The sequence below is a fragment of the Drosophila tropicalis genome, unplaced genomic scaffold (genome assembly GCF_018151085.1).
Source record: "Drosophila tropicalis isolate 14030-0801.00 unplaced genomic scaffold, ASM1815108v1 contig_158, whole genome shotgun sequence".
Taxonomy (NCBI): Eukaryota; Metazoa; Arthropoda; class Insecta; order Diptera; family Drosophilidae; genus Drosophila; species Drosophila tropicalis.
This window is the reverse complement of record NW_027172602.1, coordinates 5,771,895-5,789,749: the sequence shown is the minus strand read 5'-3', so window position 1 is coordinate 5,789,749 and position 17,855 is coordinate 5,771,895. Positions and strand designations below refer to the sequence as shown.

At 37.9% G+C, this 17,855-nt stretch overlaps 2 protein-coding genes across 2 annotated transcripts; one reads left to right on the top strand and one right to left on the bottom strand.

The window, feature by feature from the left end:
* The first annotated feature begins 311 nt into the window (after nucleotides 1-311).
* Nucleotides 312-1,824, top strand: Yp3 (Yolk protein 3). The gene is made up of 2 exons (XM_068302600.1): nucleotides 312-955; nucleotides 1,021-1,824. Exons 1-2 carry the CDS (start codon nucleotides 392-394, stop codon nucleotides 1,690-1,692), a joined length of 1,236 nt encoding a protein of 411 aa, XP_068158701.1. The 5' UTR covers nucleotides 312-391; the 3' UTR covers nucleotides 1,693-1,824.
* Nucleotides 1,825-8,824: 7,000 nt separating this feature from the next.
* Nucleotides 8,825-11,406, bottom strand: LOC137584066 (nose resistant to fluoxetine protein 6-like). Its single transcript, XM_068299309.1, has 9 exons — nucleotides 11,133-11,406; nucleotides 10,709-11,075; nucleotides 10,570-10,643; nucleotides 10,315-10,517; nucleotides 10,143-10,255; nucleotides 9,874-10,087; nucleotides 9,634-9,815; nucleotides 9,091-9,562; nucleotides 8,825-9,016 (listed from the first exon to the last, which is right to left on the bottom strand). The coding sequence occupies exons 1-9, from the start codon at nucleotides 11,404-11,406 to the stop codon at nucleotides 8,825-8,827; spliced, it is 2,091 nt and encodes a 696-aa protein (XP_068155410.1).
* Nucleotides 11,407-17,855: the final 6,449 nt, after the last annotated feature.

Here is a 17,855-nt window from a genome sequence, read left to right as displayed (position 1 = left end):
ACCCCTACAACTTAGTTGTAAAGTGAAATCAATGAATAAGATCAGCTTAGATTACAAGGTTCAAAAACCTATCCGATTTCAAGGTTTTGATTACCCATTGATTTCCAAACACATGCAAACTTTAACAGATTTTTTTTTGTTTATTGTTTAATTTTGCAATTTTGTATTGCACAAGTTTGCCTAGATCAGCAGAAATAGATCAGCAATGTCCGACGACAGCGACGATGACGAGGCGTTTCTTTGGTCAGCACTAATCTGTTGGGAAAGCAGGTGAAATGGTTGGGTATATAAGCCAACGATTGCCCTGAGATTGGCATCAAACGCCATTAATCGTTTGGACAAATCGATCGTTCCGTACACAGAACAGGGAAGACAAACAAAAATCTCAATCATGAGTTTGCGATTCTGCTTAGTGGCCGCCTGCCTTCTGGTGGTCGCATATGCCAACAAGGATGCCCAACTGAAACCAACCAAATGGCTAACACCATCCGAATTGGAGAACGTGCCATCTTTGGATGAGATCACCTGGGAACGCTTGGAGAACGAGCCACTGCAGCGCGGTGCCGAACTGATCGAGAAAATCTACCATGTTGCTCACATTAATCACGATTTGCGTCCCAACTTTGTGCCAAGCCCCAGCAATGTCCCAGTCTGGATTGTCAGCAATGGTCAGCGCATGGAAGCCAAATTGAACAATTACGTGCAGAAGGCCAAGGAACTGCAGAACTTCGGTGAGGATGAGGTTACCGTTGTGCTGACTGGTTTGCCCCAGACATCGCCAACCATGAAGAAGGCCATGCGTAAACTGGAACAGGCCTACATTCAGCGTTACAACCTGCAGGAGCAACAGAAGTTCGCCCAGGAGCAATTGAAGAACAAGGATTACGATTACACATCCAGCGATGAGACTGCTGATCAATGGCAATCGGCCAAGTCCCGCAGCGGCGATTTGATCGTAGGTTTAAATTGATTAGGGAGAATCATCTCACAGATTAATATTTTCCTGCTTTCTACTTCTAGATCATTGATTTGGGCTCCACTCTGACCAACTTCAAGCGTTATGCCTTGCTCGATGTGACCAACACCGGCGCCATGGTTGCCCAAACTCTCGTGGATCTGACCAACAAGGGTGTGCCCCAGGAGATTATTCACTTGATCGGCCAGGGTATTTCCGCTCATGTTGCTGGTGCCGCCGGTAATGAGTTCACCATGCAAACCGGCCACAAGCTGCGCCGCATCACCGGTCTGGACCCCGCCAAACTGATCTCCAAGCGTCGTGATACTCTGGTGGGTCTTGCCCGCGGCGATGCTGACTTCGTTGATGCCATCCACACCTCGGCCTTCGCCATGGGTACACCAATCCGCTCCGGTGATGTTGATTTCTATCCCAATGGCCCATCCGCCGGTGTTGTCGGTGCCAAGAATGTGATTGAGGCTGTTGCCCGTGCCACCCGCTACTTTGCCGAGTCTGTGCGTCCCGGCAGCGAGCGCAACTTCCCCGCCGTTCCAGCCAACTCTCTGAAACAGTACAAGGAAAAGGATGGCTTCGGCAAGCGTGCCTTCATGGGCATCCAGGCCGATTACGATCTGCAAGGCGACTACATTCTCGAGGTCAACGAGAAGAGTCCCTTCGGCAAGCGCACTCCTGCCCAGAAGCAGAACAACTACCACGGTGTCCACCGCCAGAACTAAGAGGTCCCCACATCGAGAGAGAGATTATTCAATCCAAAATGCTTAAGTTGAACTTACCCGCATAGAAAAGAAAAAAAAAGAAAACTTTAAAAAATCACAAAAATAAAATAGCAAATTTTCGTAAATAATAAACATTATTACTTCATTGTTCAAAAAAAAAAAGAGGTCAGTGCAATGTTTCCTCTTTAGTTAATTAATTTTTTCGCTGACTAAAGTTCCATTGCAAGCGTAGGATAAATATCATCAGCGTTTTGTCTGCATCCTTTGGTTAAGGATTGGCAATGTGTCCCTTAGGGCGTTCTCTTTCCCCATCTGGTAAACACTCCTCTGGGCGTTCATTTACTCAATCGATTGACACTCCGACTACTGGGACACGAAGCCAAAAAACAATTAATATGATTTTGCAGTTTTTGTTGTTACTTTAATTTTATTTCATTTAAATCCGTTTAAAGCGGCTTTTGTGCAAAGGGATTACCAGCCTTTGCATATATATGTATGTATATGTAAGTACATTTAGAACGATTTATTTAACACACAGGAAAAATTATTCCATGATTGTTTTTTCTTTTTAAAAAAACCAAAAACTAAATAAAATTCAAATAATAAGCTCGAAATTTGATTACCCTTTCGAAAAAGTTGTTAAGATTAAATGAGAAATGTGAATGGGTTTCAGAAGGACCTACATATAAAGGCGTAAAGAAATTTAACCATGACTATGATGAGTTAAATTGTTTGTTTATTTTAGTTAGTAAGATTAGTAGATATTTAGTTAATTTCATTTGAATTTAAAGCGAACCGCAAGCAATTGCAGATGAAAACTTGCCCCGTGAAGTATGCAACGGCGAGTCGAAAAATTGTCTAAATGTTGAAAATGTCACTGCTTTGTGAATTCATGCTGATAGCATACTTTAAAGGGCAAATGTCACCCATTGATTTTAGGCATTTGAGTGTCCATCCAAATATTAGTTCTATTTTGGGATTATCTCTAACAAACCAAAAAGGATGACACACGCCGCATACATCAGTGTAAGCCTAATCTAATTAAAGTGCAGGTGAACTAACTCAAAACTAAAAACGAAATGGACCGGTAGTGGCATTTGCAGCAAAAACTGTGGGATGGGTTAACTAAATGCCTGGACTGTCCAGTGTTTTATGTTGTAAGCCTCTTGCATGTTCGTGAAGAGGTGGTTTATCTAATTATCCTTTACAAAGGCCAACTTAATGAAAGGACGAAAATAAACTAGACAAAACCGTTGAAGAACAGTGAATGGAGGGGTAGCAGCTCTCAAAACCTAAACCCAGTATTTTTGGAGGAGCTTAAACTGTTCCAGCATTCAAAAATTGCAGAGCTTTAAGGGATCTGTGCAAAACAGGGATATAAAAACATAGAAGAATCAACATTTTTTTGGATTTTTTTAAGTGTTTTGTTATCAATTTTGTAAACACTATTCCCAAATTCACCTTATTCTCAGATCTCCAATATATATATTTCAAGCCAAGTCTGATAATTTGACACATTATCATTATCTGTACCCAGTTTTAACGTATTTCTCCTTTCTGACTGTCACACTGTTTCCCTATTTAAGAGAGCGCAAATTCCGTTTAAGAGAGTGTAAAATATACTGGGAATAAGTTTGCTGTGAACTGTTCTCAGCTTACGATGCACATTCATTTCCCCTAATTAATGGGAACGGAAATCATATTTTGCGCTTGAACGTAATATTACAACGCAGAACACAAAATTATTGTGGGCGGTCAATGGGAACGGTTAAAGTCGCGTGGGCAGACTGAGAAGAGGAGTGTGTGCCGAGTCGCATGTGTGTGTGTGTGTGTGCATGTTTGTGTATGTGTAGGCAGAAAGCGTGTGAAAGTTGAAGGCACTGGCTAACCGGGTAGTTGGCCTGTGGTTTAAGTGCTGTTTAATAATGAAAGAAAACACACCAGAGATAGCGCCAAAGAATGGTTGATGGAGAACACAGATGGAGAGAACCGACTTTAGCTTAAAGTATCATTTAAATATTAAATAAAAGGCTTACAGGACCACAAACACACAACCTACACACAGACCTATCCAAAAATAGGAATATTTTTTAAAAGTAAAACATATCAACTCATAAGTCATACTCTTAAGACACTTACAATCCATTGAAGGTTACCAAAACTGAAGAGTCACGAAGGTTCACTTATTCTCAGACATTCATTGTCGTCAAAACTATTCTCCGTATGATTCCTTAACTATTACTAGACTATATATGAACATATATGTATGTACATTTGTCAACTTTATGGTATATTTGATCGGCAATGATTGATTTGGCAACTCTGTTTGATCATAAACCCGTTATTGCCACTCCTTGTGATATGCAACAGAAAGACAAACAAAATATCTACAAGAATAAACGAAATTTTTCCATTTACAATTTGCCAACAGGTGGCCCAAAATAACAAACAACAACGAAAAGCCAAACCAAGAAGAAGAAAACTTTATTCAATTTCTCTGTGACAATTTGACAAACAAAAGAAGTTTTCTACGTGTTTTTTTCTTTCTGTTGCCATTTTGTTAGGTTATTTATTGTCTGATTTTTTGTTCTTACACTTATATATTTTGTTTGTTTTCTTGGCTGCTTCTTTGTCATGTGCAGGCAAAGCTGATGATGGTTTATTATGGATTTTTTCTACTCAAAGGAAAAACAAAAAAACCGTCGAAACGGCGAAAAATCTTTGCCGGAAGTGGATTTTTGAGCGGAAATAATTTTGCCACATGTTGGCAAAATAAACACGTGGCAGATAGCAGACAGCAGACAGCAGACGATGGCGAACGGCAGAGGGGCGAATTGATGGTAACGCGGCTTAACTAAGCGAAAGCGTTACGTACATTGGATGGGGGAAAGGGAGATTTGGTTTGAGTAATACTAAAACAAAATCAAGCCCAGACATTCAGCCCATTCCCACACTAACGACTGACAATGACAGGCAATGCGAAGGGTTGGAGGGATGGAGAACTGAAGAGCTGGGAAGTGGAAGATGGAGCAGCAGAAGCTGCTTCAATGGGAGTTGGACCAGGCAATAAGTAGATATTTCGTTTTGCAGAGGGATGGAGGAATAGAGATGCCAGTTCTCTGTCTAGGAGGGGTGGTGGAAGGCTGGATGTTGGGTCTAAGTGTGGCGGTGAGGTGGCAAAAATCTTTCCGCCTTTCAACTTTATCAACATCAACAGCTTAAAATTCAATCTAAGTGAAATAATTCTTCATTTTCTCTTACCCATTCCAAGTGCTTGCCATCTGCCTAGTGATTTTTGTTATTTTTTTTCGAGGGGAGAGAGTTGTTTGAAGGCGCTAAGAAGTTTTGGAATTACTATAAGTCCTACAATGTATATATAATAAAATAAAAGCCGTAAAATATTTCAATATATTACTTAATAATTTACCAACAAAAAACACTAAGAAGACTTGAAAAACCTAAGGAGCTAGGAAAGATTAACAGCCAAGATGAAAACTTCTTTTATCAACTACTAACAACATGAAAATGAAGTATAGAAGATAATGCCACTGAATTACAAGGAATGAATTGTAGGATAGAGTCAAAGTCGATCTGTTGACCAATTTGATCGACTTCCAGTTGCAGGGCATGTGCCTTCAAAGTGTCCAACGTGCAATAAGTCTATGTAGATGACTTTTAGTTTTGAAACTAGTTGAGCTACTTAAAAAACTTTTGACTCAAATTTTCCAACATAGCTCTTTAACAATTGCTGTAGGGCAGTAAATAGTTGTCAGAATAAATATCACATTGCAAATGCGATAAGACGATAGCAGGAACAGCAAATAGGAGCAGCAACAGCAGCCGCATGCAATGAAGTTTCCACTATTTTCCGTCCCATAATGGATGTGTGCGCGGATGCCGGGAATGGACGGGGCCTGGATAGATGCTGGAGGCGGGGGACAACAAACAAGGTGCGAATGCAGATACATAGAAAGTTTTGTGCGAACAGGCTACGTGAGGTAAATGCTAAAGAAGACGACGAAACTGTGTAACATAATGTGGGACAACTGACACTACCTTTCTCCGCATCTCTCGCATCTACTCAGCCACGCCCATTCTCTGCCCAACCTTTGTCTACACACAATTGCAATGCCTTTCTCAATTTCGTATGCAATGTTTGTCCAGGGAACTTTTTACTTTGGTTACGAAAAGTAGTAAGAAAACGAACAAAAAATTACATTACAAAACCCCCATGCAAAGAGATCGAAAATATCTATAGCTATAGCTGTACCTTCATATATATATATGTATATATATGTATTCGCATGAGTTGCTGATTTCATGCGAAAAATGCATTCAATTAATTTACAGAAGGCAATAAAAAGCAGTTTGTACAAAAAAACAAAAATACATGCTTAATATTTTCCATTAAGAGACCTTTAAATTATGCTGCCTGTTGCTGAAACAGTTAATTAGCCCATTAAAATTTATAATGAAAGGGATGCAGAAAGCTAATTGCATTGCAGCGAATTTTAAATACCCTCACAAATAAGAGAATATACTTTTGCTTCAATTAAAAGTCAATTGGTAATAGCTTTTTGTTTTTTTTTTTTTTGGACCAAAAAACTTTCGTTGGTAACAAAATGAATGAGAGAACTATAGGAATCATTGGGGGGTAGGGTATAGTTGGAGTTGTTTATTGCAATAAGTTACAAAAATATGAATACAATTAATATTAAGTCTGTGACTGGATAAATTGGTATATGGTGCTGATTAAATGCATATCTGCAATTACTTTTAAGTCTGAGAGAGTGTGTGAGAGAGAGAGAGCGTAGAAGTGTAGTAGTGAAAGAGATAGAGATACATACACTTGGATGTGTGGACTGCCAAGTTGGTTGTAACTCAATTTAGTTAGCCTCTAAGCGAGTGAAGACTAGGGGAAAGGCACTTTAACATTGTCATCAAAGTCACACCCACAATACACACACACACATAGCCAGGTAGATGGCAAGCATAGGCACAGGCTGAATAAACTTTTTCTTTCTCTGCTCGAGCCTCCTGCCTCACATTCTCGGTGAGTAAGCGCTGAAAAGTATGCTGCACAAAATGTGTGTTGAGTTGTATGTAGCTACAATTATTTGATGAAGGTGGCAATGGTGGCGACCGTTGAGATGGGGAGGGGGTGGTGGGGAGATCTATAGGCACCAAGAGTTGTTGAAAATTTGTCGTAAATATTAAAATTTCATACGTTTATGCAAATTCACTTTGGCCCAACTTCTACTTCCTGAGTGTCGCCTTTAGTCATGCCTTACCCGTTCCTTCTTTATACTTCTTGTTCCCCTTCTCTTGCTTTCATAATTGCAAGCTTTTACCGTTCTGCCACCCAACCTACCTGTGCCTATCTTGCCTTCTCTGTTTAAACACTTAGGCGTATGAAAATTTATTAAGTTGAAATTACATTACAAATAATTTTCATATTATTGTAATGCACACACATATGTACATGCACATGTATGTATGTATGTATTGTCGACACACACACAGATACACACAGATACACAGTGTTATATTTGCCTAGGTAATAGCCTTGTAATATTTATGTAAATATGTGTAACTGTTGCCTCTTGCCACTTCTTGCTGTTCGTCCGTCTGTTTGTCTTTCTGTTTGTCTGACTGACTGACTCTTTGCTGTCAGTCGGTTCTCAGTCAGTCTTCAGTTCCCTTCCTTCTTGGCCTCTTGTCACTGGTCTTGCTTATTTATTCATTTGCATAAAATGTTTTAATAAAGATTTTGATTTAATTTTTCCCCATAAGCGGCTGCCAGAGATGTGTGTCTCTGTGTGTGTCTGTGTGTGTGTGTGGGTGTGCGTGCGTGCAAGGCAAATGGAATAATTGGCTTCATGTGTCGAAGGATAGCTCCTTGGCTCCTTCGTCAGCCACAGTTTTCGGCTAGCATATTTGCTTGGTTTTTATGCGATTTACAAGCCACTATGCCATATATGCCAATATAAATGTATGCAGATTGCCAAAAATAACATATTCTCGCCATTTAGATAACAAATCGAATTTCGCACACGGCATAAAATGGGCAAAGCATCCTTTCGCAAATATCATATATGTATGTATGTAAATATGTGTAAGTGTTGGCCCACAAGGAAACTAAATAGTTGTAAAAATTTGCATGTATTTCGAAATTGACTTCATTTCAAACCTTTTTAATTTGCACTAACATTGATTTTGTTCCCATGATAAAGTGAAGCAAACAAAGTCATTGAGTTTACACTAAATCTAAAGCATTAAAATGATTATGTTGATCTGGTTTCTTATGTAGCATTTGAGGCTAACAAAGAATAGTTAGTGGTAGAACTGCTAAGATTAAGAAAAAGAGATCTCTATGCCAATTGATTCTATCTAAACCATTTTAACTTTTCTCGACTTTCGCTCGACTCTTGGGCAATTATGTTCCCAGCATTTGACACTGGTGTCCAAGACAGACTTTGGATGAACATGGATTTATCTAGATTAGAGAATTTCTGCATACAATGCATCCCACATAAGGTTAGATATATGAAATATTCTCTCCTCATCTCAAAATGGTCTAATAGTTGTATGAAGCATCACTGGACGGTAAAAACGCCCAATGAACTGATAGAAACAATATTGCCTCTAGTTCGAGTTAAGACCACCGATAATATTACTATTGTTTTTTGATAACTTTTTTCATCCCAACAATCGTTACACATATGTATATGGCCCTGTCTCAATAGATAAACACACAGACAAATATAGACAAGCGAAAGTTATACAGATAACTTGAGGGTTTCCAGTTAATATAAGCGATTAGTTTGAATTGCGATGCTTAACTATTTGTTTGTTTGTCGTTTTTTCGGTAGAACCTAAATTTAAAATAGAATTTTAATATTACAATCGATTTATTTCTTGTCTGATTACATGGTAAAGAGAATTTTCAGTCACAATTAACTTACGTTATCTACATTCTGTTAATGGGAATTCGTCAAGTTCATATGTATTATTATCATTTGTAATACAATCAGGGTCATACATAAGTCATATCTGAAGCACTGCAAACAGCTGTTGTTGACTAAATGAATGTAATATGTAGTAATAATCTAAGTAGTAACTAAAGTACCTATTATGAAGTGCTAGTGATTTCCTCATTGGATTTATTATGTTTCGGTTCAGACGTATCTTCCTTAGAATGAGGTTTTGGCTTTCTATTGGGCATCAGTAAAGACTCTAATCCACCTAAAGGTGCTTCAACTGCAATATACATCACATATGACATTATTACTGCGAAGCCAAAAGATGACCAGAACTTCAACATCTAAAAGAAAAAAAAACACATAAACATAAACAAATACAAGAAAAATCGTAAAGTTATCCATAAAAGCAACTTACCATTTCATAGTCTGAGAAAATGGTTACTGTTTGGATTCGCCTGTTATTAAACTCCTGGATGAAAACGTGCCAAATGTAGATCGAATAGGAGAGTCTTGACAATGGCTGCCAAAGGGGGGAGGAAAGTAAACTATTGGCCAACCCACCATATCCTTGCATACAAGCAAATACTACCCAACACAAGGACAATGGCCAGCCGATGCGCGTCAGTGTGTAATAAAATGCCTCACCCAGAATGGACAAGGTGGGCTTTGTTAATTTGGCATAGGGATAAAGGGCAAAGATCGAGGTGAAGATCATGGCAAGACATAGTAACCAGCCTAGCCATACAATAGGCCGGCTTAAACTAAATTTGTGGCCCCGTTTCAAGTGCAGGAAGTAACCAAAAAGAAATCCTACCAACCAGGGAGCGGCATGTGTGTGGGTGGGAAAGTATAGCTTATGTTGTGCCTCCTCCTCTTTCCCGAAGTTTCTAAAAAGCAAAGTGTGAAAATTGTATAAATTATAATTTGAATTTTTTCCATCGAAAGTCGTATAGCTTACTTAAACTGCCGGGACAAATCATTTACGAGCATTGTGGCAAAGAGGCAGGCTGAAAGTAAAAGTATCAGGATAACGATTCCGCCTGCAGCTTTTTTGCCCCACTTGTAGACGGCAATCAGTAGAATGGGTGAGATAAGATAGAGCTGCATATCGACCGCCAAGTACCACGAATGCGGCATACACTATAACAAAAAAGAGTTCATTAGTTCATGGAGAATGAGTCCATTTTTCACTACTTACCTGGTCATTACTAGCATAATTCTGAATGTAAAGCAACGTCTTATACCAATTCCTTTCGCACACGGAATAATCGGCGAAACCTTGATCCGATAGAGGCCCCTTGACTAGATGGGGTAAGAGCTTCCAGTATACCAATACGGCTATTGCCAACACGGGAGTTAGCCGAAGATAGCGATGCAAGTACATCAAAGGTATGTTGATTTTGCCTTTAAGTCTGTAAGAATACGATTAGTCATACAGAATATTTAATAAAGATCACACAACTTTACTTTTCCAAAGATCTTAGACCAATCATGGCCAAGAGTAGGCCACTGATAAAGAAGAATGTATCCACCGAAAAGTATCCCTCCATTAAAAAAGAGCTAAATGGCTGTTCAAACCACTGTAAAAAGTAAAGTTCATATTTAAGTTTCAAGTTCAATTCAGTTCACACACACTTACCCTAACTAAGGCCCATTGATTGAGATTAGGGGCCATCAAACCAAAAATGTATTCGTGACTATAGATGACCCAGATAAGGGACATGCATCGTAGGCCATGTAGGCAATCTATAACATTTGGATTCGAAGAGGGTTCCACTATGCGAAATACGACACGTGAATTGGCACGTGCTGAGAAAATCTTTACAATCTGATGGAGTTGTTCTAAAAATCAATTGTTATTGGATCTGATGTGACACAAAAGCTATCTGCTTACCTTGATTTTGGCACAGAAAATAGTCATAGAGGGTAGCCAGGATCGTAGCCAAAGCAAGGAGCGATAGAATCACACTAAATAACAAATTTAAGTATAATATTAAAAATCATTATTTTATTAAATTGAAAATATCACTTACATAAGGAAAATTGTGAGGCCATCGTAGGGTTGGGCATCGCTTGTTTTGCAACTACTCTCATCTATGGAAAGGAAACCATCGGCACTGTCCAATCCAATTAAACGTTGCAACATTGTACCCAGTAAACGATCCATTAGCTGGCTCGAGCAAGACTCCGGAAAACAAGTAGCAATTTCCATGTTGATAACGCTGAAGTCTTTACCAAATATATATTTTGCAATTGGCAATTCCATAAAGCAGTATTTGCCCTTAATGCTGTGAGTTGAGGTAATCACTTTGTTGATTCCCAGGCATTCATCGAAGTTGCCCATATCATAACGACTTCCATACAAATAGCCCGATGGTATTGATCCCCAGGAGTCAATCACTAGAAAAAGCAGTCAGATTAAGGCTTCTAAGGGATACCTACACGTGAAGTACTCACTTTTCAAAGCCCAATATTTGCCTGAAGTAAGGCTGCTCATCCACTGAGTTATGTCGGCCAAACACTGCAGATCCTGCTTGTTGGGTAGCTCTGGTAGGGCAGATGTGTTTTGCAAAAATTCCGCAAACTCCACTCCCAGAGGACGCAGCTTCATAAGTTTATGGAAGTTCACGTTGTTAGCAGATATTGGCTCCAGCTCCAATACCCCCTGTGTGGCCCCAATTGGGGATAATGTAAAAAGAGCAAATACCAGAGCCCCGATAATGTTAACCATGTTGCTGCCAACCAAGCCTAACATCGAATTATAATAAATTTCACCCATTCCAACGGCCTTTATATACGGCTATGTCTGAATAGATTAGTATGCTGATAAGATGACCATGCCCGTTATCATTAATATGTTTGAGAGTTTCCAGTTAACACCGTGTATACGTTGATTTTGGCATAATATTTTGTGGTTAACCGGAATTATTTTTTTATAGAGAATTCCATATAAGTTCATTTGTTCTTATTCCTAGATTAGTAATCGCTTGTCTGGCAAGTCTCATTGATTTTTTGTCAATCTTGACCAAATTGATTTATCTGAGGTGTTTTATTTATAGCAACTTATTGGAACTGATTTTCTCAGAATATCAGCAATTATTTCAAAACAGTTTAATCGTTGGCTCCAAGGAAAAGCATTAAGGTTTAATCAACCTTAATAGTTCTAAATGGTATTAGTTCGATTGGCACACGGTGCGTATACGTCATTGTTGACCTGGCGATACTTAAAACTTTTAGCAGGAGAATAAAAATACTAAACTAAATGGTTTATAATTGTTTAAATATTCCATTATTATTTTGTTTTTGTTTTAGTTTGTTTATTTAATATCTGTGGCGCTTTATACTAGTTAACAATGCTTTTAGTTTGTTTTTTAATTCCGCTTCTGTGTTATATTTGTGTGTTTGTCATTATTAATATTTAATACGTTTCTCTGCAAATTTGATGTTTGGTTTTTTAATACAAGAATTTTGAGACAGCTTTAGTTTTTTTTTTTGTCATTTGTCGATCGTGTCGATTAGGTAATTCCCTTTCGATTTGAAATGAATTTTCAACTTATTTTCAACTACTTTGATTAGTCATTGTTGTAATATCAAAGCAAAGTGAAGTATAAGATTAAATTTTGAAATGGAAGTCTGTTCTGAATATATATTGGCTTATGGCTGTCTGTCTCACTTGGCAATTAGTTCAATCTGGGTCGATCTGGCTAACAATTATAACCGTTTGAGCAATTAGCACGGTAATTTAAATGCGCTGTTTTTCTGGATTGCCTCCTTGTTGTTCTTTCTGTTTTTGCTTTGCTTTCTGTTTATTTTGTATTTTAAGTTTAAATGCCAGTTTAATTGATGCTACAATCTATATACATACATATATATATCTATTTAAATACTTACCTAAATCAACCGAAAAGGCAATTCGTTATCAAAATACCGACTATTTGAGCAATTCTACTACATACTTCATGTTCGATTGCCATTTAATGTTCATTCTTAATGGTTTTTATAGCTTTCAACGATGGTTTTTTGATTGTTTTTTGTTCCCTTAGAATACAGAAAACACTTGCCAGTGGGTTGAATGGGTGGATAAATGGATAGATAAATGTTTGGCTGGCTGGCTAGATGGATGAATGATTCAATACTTGAAATAATCAAAGACCTGTCATGTTGGAAAAATCATAAAACTTTTTAGTTTGTAACTAAATCAATAACTTTAATCCACTTGAATTCAATTTACTATTTTATGATTACATTAAAAATTGATTTTGTTTTTGAAAATATAAATCGTTAAATAACATTTGCTGAGCTTTCAGCCATTTGCCTGTTTGTTTAAGCCTTCAAAGTTTAAACTATAATTTTTTGCATTAAAAAAAGTAATTACAGTGAACTGATACATATACATATGCGAAAGGCAGTCGATGAACAAATAAATAGAACCTCAAGGCAAAAATTTGGCAGCCTATTGCATACTTTTGGGAGTCGAATTTAACTCAATTTCATATTGGTTTTCCTTTTCTAAGTTTTTGTGAAATTTCTTATCGAATAATAGAAAAAGAGAGAAGAACAAAAATATGCAGAGAGAAGGAGAGAGACAGAGAGAGAGAGAGAGATAAAGAAAAGTAAACCACAAATATGCATGGGAGTTCGTTCATTTCTTATTGTTTATGGCACTTTCTTTTGAATCAAATAATTGAAATTGCTATATTTATATATACACACATATTATTAAACACACACACACAGACATTTCACACTCTGCAGGGCTGTCAGCAACAAGGCAATTAACACCAAAAGAAATGAGATTGGAAATAAAAAGAAAAACGAATGAAGAAAAAAAAAAAAAGTAGCAAGGTCATTTGTTCTGGCATATAGGAATATATTTTCCCATGATGTTCTTATTCAATTCGATTTCGAATTGAATGAAAAATGAGAATAAAACCTCGATTTCGGTCATAAGCAACAGTTGTGGCAACAATTTCAATTAATAATTAATTGAACATTATGAAATGACAAATGAAACTGAAACGTAACTGAAATATGGCCGATACCCAACCCACCCTGTCCTGGCGATTGCCGATTTCAGTTTGATTGACAAAGGGGTTGAGTGTAATAAGAAATGCCAGTGGCAAAGCAATATCACACAGAGAAAAAGGGTGGATGGAGAGGGTGGCGGGGGTGGCGATGGGGTTGCAGCAATGTTGCATAAATTACCTGGTGACTGAGAGTAAGTGAGATTGCTCGCCTGGGGCCAGCAGCAGTAGCAGCAGTCACAATTTCCACTTTATTAAACTTTCTTCAGCAGAAAATTTTTGACACATAAAGGACATGCAAGGACTCCATGAAAATTCAAGTCCCCCCAGCAGTACTGCAGTTGAAAGATAAGACCTGACAATGGGTTAGACTACGCCACACACTCAAGCCGAGTTGAATGCAATATTGATAGAAAATTTATCTCTATGAGACATAAGCGGACATAGACATGGAATTTCCATGGTGACACTAACGAAACTAACAATGGGAAAAAAGGAGATTCAGAGGAAAATCATAAGAAAAAAAGGAAGACTCAGAAACATTAATACTAATGGTTTTTGACGTTCCCCCCTTAAAATCTTCTAAGTTCAGTTACGCCCATCTACAATCATGTTTAGGCCCATATCTCACGTAAAGCTTGGGGACAAAATTGCGGCTAGAATCAATTTCATGCACTTACAATTTACAATAAAAGACAATTGGATGAATGGAAGAATGGATGAATGGTGGGATGGTTGGATGGTTGTATGCCTGGGATGGATGGCTGATTGTTAATTAAGTAAATCGGTTTAAATGGTTAACCAAATGTAATAGACGACTATGCCAAAAGCATGGCAAAAGCAACAAACGGGAGAAGTCTCATAGGAGACTCCTCCGCAAAGGGGGGTGTGGGAGGGGCAGCTCAACCGAAAACAAAGCGCATTAAATTGTAATGAAAGCAGGGCAAGAAACCAAGACCAAGGCTAAGACCAAGAGTAGGGCCAAGACACATCAAACCAACTTCAGTTGTTTGCTTCATTTTCTTATTTTTGTTGTTTTTCCTTCTATTTCCAATTCAAAGGACAAGGCCTCCCTGTCAGAGGGTGGTGGTGCGGGGGGTGTTCGGGTCGGTTAGGGTGCTGCTCTTTTTTTTTTGTTTTTGTTCTGCTCAAGCCGCTTAAAATGACAACATTTACTTATTATTTTTTATTTATTTTTGGCCTAAGCAAAAAAATGAGAAGAAAACAAAAAAAAAAAAAAAGGAGAAAAGAAATGAGGAAAATTGCTTTTAATTATGTGTGTCGCCTTCTCTTCCCTCTCTGTGTGTGTGTGTGTTTCTTTTATACATATGTATCTTGTTTCCCCCATTGAGGGGGGCGGGCAGGGGTTTCTTTGTGTCTATGTGTGCCCATTAGACTAAAGAATTGTTTGAAGTTCCCTGTTCAACGAGCAGAAGAACCAGAAAGAAAATTGAGTTGAACATTTTCTTGCCTTATGTCTTCGTTGTGTCTAGTTTAGGGCCCAAACAAAAAATCCACTACCGAAATTATTTAATTATTAACTTAATGAAAATTTGCCATTTCTACATACCAATTGGAGTAAATATAAAAAGGTGTAAATAATGAAATTTATCCAAGGATTCCAACACTTAAACATGTTGTTGACGGTTTTAGCAAAATACCTTTAACTAAATCATAAGTAAGCGAGTATGTGTGATATACCTGACTTTTGGTGGCTTCAATACGAACATGAAGGACATAAGCCTCATGAGTTAATTGCCATGATGAACACAAACACACACACACACACACATACACACAACCTTCTCGGTCTGAGGAGCAGGTCGAAGTAGACTCTTAGTCTGCAAAATTACATTACATTATCCATATGTATGTATGTATATATGTATGTATAGGTACGCACATACACACAGTAAACCAGACATCGAGACAAATCATGTGGTCGGTGGAAGGACGTAGACCCCGCCCGCATATATGTACTTAATCAGACAATTATGCGTCGCTAATATCGAAATAATCTTTAGCTTAATGCTTTTAATTTAACAAACTCGCAAGGCGTTTCGAGGGCTTCATCACTCTGCATATTATCTACAGAAGAACAAGATGGAATTGTCGAGTGCAAGGTGCTCGAGAGTGTATTTGAGAGAATGCCAAGACGGGGCATAGGGATCCTGGGACACACAAGCAGCCGGTTAGAGAAAGTTTGGCTTGACAAAGTACCAGACATTTTTCAATTAAAATGTCACCAAAAAGTTTTCGCAATGATCGACTAAAGTGTTACCCAAAATATGATAGACAAATCAGTAGATGATTAGGTTAAGCAAGAGAGACAATAGCTTTAAAAGGGAGATTTTAACATAACTTCAGACTTTAAACTTTGCTTTGATTGATTCATTTATTCATTTGCTTACCTTATTTGCGATTCAATTGTATCTATCCAATATCTCTCGAGACTACTTTAAGGTGAGATTATGTCTGAGTTCTTTCTCATTGCAATGGATCAATATTGAGCCTAGTTCAAATGATTAAAATGATCACTCATTATTTTTGTCTGTTTGTCTTTATGAAGCCACCTCAAAAATGGTCCACCCCTTCTGGAAGCTGCCCCCCTCCTGGCATTATCTGGCTACGCCTTTGTGCAAACCATTCCAAGAATAATTCAAAGGTTTTCGTATGGAACAACAATGTAGAAAAGTTTTAAGGCATAAGCTGTTAAAAGGGTATTATGCAGTTCATCGTTGTTTTGGCCAGTTGGTACTCGGTCCATTCTTTTTCCAAGTTGTGCAAAAGATGGCCAATGGCAGGTGGCCGTTGGTCGGATGGCTCGTCATATGGTAGGTTTTAGCGGTTTGCCGGACGTAATGCAAAACCGCGCTGCTTATGAGTGTGTGTATGGGTGTGTGTGGGTGTGTCGGAGTGTGCTAGTGAGGAGTGAATAAAGGACGAAAGGAAGCAAAAACAAAACCAAATGAATTTAGCTTCGCCTGTCAGATTCGTCTCTCTCGCTCCCTCTCTCTCTCTCTCTCTCTGTGTGTGTGTCATGGCCAAGAGGAGGCTGTAGAGTATGAAAATGGCATGAATATTGCCTGCAGCATACGACATTTGCATTGTTTCACCTCCTCTTACATCGGCACCGCATCCCTCTCTTCACTCTCCGCCCACTTGGCACATGGCAAAAATTATTTTATCGTGTTCGCCTGCAAAAACAGAGAATTTTATTACATTTTGATTAAATTATCTTTAACTTAGTGCTGTTAGTGCAAGAATATTACATCATATAGATATATACACACACACACACACATTAGCCTGTGTGGGTGTCCGCAAAGTAATAATTTTTATGTATGTATGAATACATTCATAGCCCTTTGTGAGTATAGAGAGTTAAAACTAGTTTCTGCCATGAACATTTTAATTAATTTGAGGAAAATTTCATTAAAGTTGCGAATTAGTTTTTTGGTTAGCCATATGCAACTACATACTAACTAACTATATGTAATAACTATAATTATTTGTATGCAAGTTAAAAAAAAAGTTCAACAATGAACAAAACTCTAGATAATTTTGTGGAATTTTCAAAATAAATTGCTTACATTTTGTTTCATATTTCTCGCATGACAAGAATTCTGTTTAAAAATTGCAGAAATAATTATATTTCAATTGTCACGACAACGGCCAAGACCCAGGGACGGACTCAGCGGGGGAGTGGCGCATTCTTTTCACATGGCCAAAACGCGGAGAGAAAACAATTTAGATTGGAAAACCTTTTCATAGGGAGAGATTTCTATAAGCATTTGGCTTATACCTTACGAATCATTCTTTGTTAATTGAACTGAACATTTTGGCGACAAAATGAAACACTTATTCACTCTTTTGAGATCTGTTGACATCATTAGTTAAGTTTAATTCAAAAAACTTTTAAAATTGACCATATTTTATTATTGAAATTTTGATTAAATAAATCGTAAAAAAGTTATTGTCAAAGTTGGAGCTAACTTTATTGTGTTAGATATGGAAAATATGGAAAGAAAAATGTATTTTGCTTTCTTTTTTGCTTGCTGGTTGAGCTGGACAAATATATGTACGTGTGTGTGTGTGTATTGGTGGTTCCATGTGGAGAACTGTGAGACTGTTGAGTTGAAGTTCTCATATTCTT